The 4,844-nt window shown below is 32.3% G+C and overlaps 1 protein-coding gene across 1 annotated transcript in view; it reads right to left on the reverse strand.

The window, feature by feature from the left end:
• Positions 1-1,162: 1,162 nt before the first annotated feature.
• The window catches only part of CEP44 (centrosomal protein 44), a 12,613-nt gene continuing 8,931 nt past the window's right edge, over positions 1,163-4,844 (reverse strand). The window contains exons 8-11 of the mRNA XM_042811881.1: positions 4,181-4,250; positions 2,454-2,581; positions 2,156-2,193; positions 1,163-1,364 (exon numbers count right to left, since the gene is read on the reverse strand). Coding sequence (XP_042667815.1) covers positions 1,307-1,364; positions 2,156-2,193; positions 2,454-2,581; positions 4,181-4,250 — 294 coding nt within the window. The 3' untranslated portion in view covers positions 1,163-1,306. The remainder of the gene's footprint in view (positions 1,365-2,155; positions 2,194-2,453; positions 2,582-4,180; positions 4,251-4,844) is intronic.

Raw genomic sequence — 4,844 nt, forward strand, 5'->3', positions numbered from 1 at the left:
AAAGATTTCCACAAGATGGTGCTGCAGTCCTATTTTGGAAGTTGTTTTCTTATATCAGAAAAAAGTATATACCTTATTGTAAAACTAATGAGGTAATTTCCAAGATCTATTTTTAAGCAAAAAGAACAAGTTCATGCCTTCTTACTCTCTAAGTTCTTTTATTTTCTGGAAACAAATATATTGAAAATAGAAAGTTCTAATGAAAAAATCCAAAAATCCTTGATTAAGCTTATACAGCACATTTGATCAAGCTATGTACTTGTTTGTATGTAAAGTAAATTGAAATTCTGTATGATTACAGAAAAAAAAAATCATTACTGTTAAAATACAAATTACTTTCTACAGCATAACATGGAACAGCTGGGTTTTCTCCTTCATTTGCAAACTGTCATTTAAAAAAAAAAAAAAAAACAACAAAGCACTGATTTTATGAATCAAACTCCCAAAATCTTTTATGTAAAGTGGGCATTATAGCACAAAGAAATACTGATATGATAGGCCACTAATTTACAAAGGGAAATAAATCTTGTCACACTCAACATATTTTTGTTTAATTATATGTTTATGAAAGTCTTGCATCTTACATTGCTAAAGAGAAATTTTAATGCAGCTTCAAACCATAAAAGTCTTGTGCATCTTTGTATGCTGGATGGTCTCCATCTGTGCTGCTAGTCTTAAAACGTGTTGGGTAAGAGTACTAAAACACTCAACACATCTCTTGTAGTCTGTGGACTTACTCACACATTTTAATGTTTAGGATCAAACTGACTCACACTTTGTTTGTGTTAATGGAAGCCATAATGCATTGGTGCTCTCTAGGTGCATACAAAAATTTATATTAAAAAAGGTATGTATTTAAAAGTGTGCTTTCATTAAAACTTATTCAACAGCACAAATAGCAAGATAGTATGTAATAAAGCCTCTTGGGTACAATATGTAAGTACCAGCTGGAGTGTTTCCAACAGGATGTAAACCATAGTCCTCAAGCCCATGCTTTAAAAAACACACTACTTAGCACACTGCTAACAAATGTCAACACAAAAATGCACTGCTGTGATGACTTTGTTCTACAGAATGAAAGAGGGAGAAGCTATTTCAACAGTTTTACAAAGTTAAAGTCAGTGAGGTAAATTTTTTTAAAAAAAGATCATAAATACACAGATGCATTCAAAGATATTTACTCAAAGAATATAAAAAACAGTGAACATTACAAATTTGATATATTAAAAATTTGATGTTGTACAAACATACATATTACTTTTTATATCCATGCATCTACAGGGAACAGGCCTGAAGAGCCGCTCTTTCAGGCCTTTTCAGAGGTGTTACTTGAGGTTTTCAACAATTCTGAGGTTTCTTCAATGCTGAAAATAAATTGTTTACAGAGTCACATATACTTATTAAAATACACAAAAAGGCAAATAATTATTTACCTTCAAATGGATCCACAATACTAATATCCAGCAATAAACTAAGTATCTCTCATGCCCCTCTTCCTCTGCAATTGGTTTGCACACAAAATGTCTATCAAATATCAAAAAACCTCAAGTACACACAGAAAGAAGTAACCCACACAAAAGTAGAGAAGATTAAATCACAAAAGAAGGCAGCAATTTACTCAGGACAGGCATTCATAGAATAGGAATTAAATGCATTGCTGTTTCCTTAGCAATAATCAATTGTAATGTAAGAATTTCTTACAAAAAAAATTACTTATAATTCTCAGTAATATCATTAAACACACCTTAATGTAATGCTTAGGCTGAAATTGGTTTTTCTTTTTCTTTAATAATAAAACAGCAGAGCTAAAACTTATTAGCTACTTTTCAGGAAGAAAAGTTGCTCATCCTAGGGGGAACTCCTATCAGAAGATAAATAACATTGCTATTCCTTGTCAACTGAATTCTAAACACCCTTTGATCTTTAGCTGATACTATTAAGAATGCTTCTGTTGCTTTTTAGAAATCAAAACAATGACTCATCCCACAAATACAGAACTGTAGGTGGATTTATTATCCAGTGGAGTCATAAGGAAATGCCACACCTGATGCAGAGACCTTTGAGGTTTGGAACACATGTACATTCTCTATAAGTCTTAGTCCAGTACAATCCTCTCCTGGGAAATGAATTCCTGCTGCCCTTTCCCATTACTTACATTTTACTTATCCTTTCCATTCTTTGTCTTGTTGTCTCCTGCAATTTAAAAGCAACAAGTTTAGTGAACTCTTCAAAGCTCACATTCTTCAGATGGACTTTCAATCTGAAAAATTCATAGAGAATGCAACTTTAAGCACAGTTTACATAGCAAAAGGATTTTTTAAGAGACAGATCTAGAACAGCTTTGCATAGTTTCCTTGTTTTTCCACCAGTAGCATATACAACTGATATTACTGCTTACTTGTTCTCTTAACATCAGAAAGGAAATCAATGAACCATTTGCCAGTTTTAATTACCTTTGAAATCTCTGTCAGATCATGAGAATTAATTATCATGGCTTTGGGAGATGAGACTGTGGATAATGATGAACTGTATCCAGATGACTGACGAGGACACTCCGTCATCTCCTCCTTTTTTTCTGCATCTACAGAGAAAGGCTCATTTTTATGCGATCTTTGCCTTTTTCCTCTTTCATTACTAGGACAGCTATCAAATAGCTTGATTTACCATATGTAAAAACAAAAGACAATGCATTGTTTAGAAAGGAAAAAAAACAAACAAACTACTTGTGAAGTTCCAAAATAGTTTTCTCATTCCTTAAGACAAGAAAAAATGAAGTATATTAGGTATTACACAAACAAGACAAATCCAAAAAAGATCATTTATATCTTTTACAATTTTTTCAAGGAAAAGAAATAGTTTAGTACATAAAAAAAGTGTTGTGACCTTATTTTAAATAATATAAGCATCTTCAGATTACACCTTTGGAACATGTTCAGCTAAGCTATTTTGTAATTCAAATACATTATTTCTAATCAGTTTAAATTTAAAAGTGTTCCTCCAGAACAGCAGTGATTCTTGAAAAGTGATACAACAAAAAATGCAAAAAAAACCCACAAAACGCCAACATTTTCTGTACTGTATAGCCTTAAACATACAATTAAACCTGGCTGCATAATCATTAAGTTTACAGTGACTTGGATCACACAAACCAGAATAATGAAGTCAAAAGAATTCTAGAAGAAAGAAAACACAAAAATTCTCTATAAAAGACCATCATCCTATCTCCTGAGTATGAAGTCCTCAAATGTCAGTAAAGTATCATTGAACATACAAAGGAAAGTAAACATGGCAAGCTTTTTAAGGTCTGTATAAAGATCCAATTTCTAAGACTTTAAAATAAAAATAAACATTTGACATAATCAAGAAATGGCCTTCCTAACTTATGTGGAATCTGGATTACTCAGATAAAAGAAGTAGGTTCTTCACTTCCTGTCTAATTCCTATGCAACACCGCAACACTGGATCAAAAGGTCTAATAAATGAGAATATCCTCCTTACTAATAGTGGTAGGAATAATAGCTGCCATCATCCAGACAAGTCATATTAATAAGTGATGAAATATAAGGGATAAGCAGCTACCATTGAGGGGAAAAAAAAAGTTACTAAAGAAGCTGGGAAATTTTTTCTTTCCCACTTAAGGCTGTTTCATTTATGTCTGGTATATTACCAAACTTCATCTGGAAACTGAAGAAAGATTTTGTTGTGCTCTTCGAAATAAGAAAGCTCAGCAAAAAGGCTAGTTGGATAGCTGCTGTTTCAAGAGGGAAAAACTACAGAGAACGTTCAGCACAAATTATGAACTTGTTTTTGCCTCAATTTTCCCCAAGTCCCATTATAAAAGTAAGCAATGTAAATGTGCCAGTATTTTAAATACAGTAAACTGTGGCAGCAAACGTATGTTGTGCACCTTAAGTTAGCATCTGAGACTTTTGGTCAAGTGTCATTTGTAAATTAATTATCATGCTATGCATATCCATTTAAGCTTAAAAAAAATATATTTCTGTAATTTATTTAGTGTCTGTATTTACTAATATGAAATTGCTATTAGGTTCATTTCTTATCTAAAGCACGTATTTAAATTAGAACTGCGATAGATTGTCCACTTAAGAAGACTGTTTTAATCAAGTCAGCAAGAAGCACTTAGCATATGACTTTAATTAAAGAAGTCATTAACACTCACCAGGAGAGACTGGAATTATACTGGAAGTATCATCTTGACTTACACTGTTGAATTCTGCAGATAAGTCTCTCTGAAATACAAGTTTACTGCATTTTAGTTATATATAAAAAACATCTTCTGACTGAACAAACAAATACTTAAGTACTAAACATGAATACTTGTTCTACAACAATCCAGTTATGTCAGCATTGCACACATGTTTTCACAGGACTATCCATTCCATGGAGGCTTTGTTAATATTGTGGGTCAAAAGCAGGTCCAAATACAGTTTCTGTAACTTTGGTATGAGCAGAATGAATAGCCATAATATTCTTGACCTGTGCTGACAATTACATCTTGTTTCGGGCTGCAATTAACCTGAATAAAGTGTACCTTCCAAACTCAGATATTATTCAGAAATGTAGCATTTTAGTCTTAAGAATTAGCCTACAGATGAACTGAAATTAATTCCACTTAAATGCTTAGAGGTCAAGCCTAGCTAAGGCTAGTTTTCCAGACTCCTAAATGAGAGGGATGTTTCTAGAAGAGTTCTCAGTTTCATTCAACCTAGCTTCAAAAAGGCTGTTCATAACCAAGAAAACAAAACTGATGTTCCACTAAGAAATGTATGCAATTTCCTGACCACAAAGTTAAAAAAAAAAAAAAAAAAAAAAAAAAAAAAAAA

This window comes from Centrocercus urophasianus, unplaced genomic scaffold (assembly GCF_019232065.1).
Source record: "Centrocercus urophasianus isolate 14NV4802_14NV808 unplaced genomic scaffold, USGS_Curo_1.0 seq_13, whole genome shotgun sequence".
Classification (NCBI taxonomy): Eukaryota; Metazoa; Chordata; class Aves; order Galliformes; family Phasianidae; genus Centrocercus; species Centrocercus urophasianus.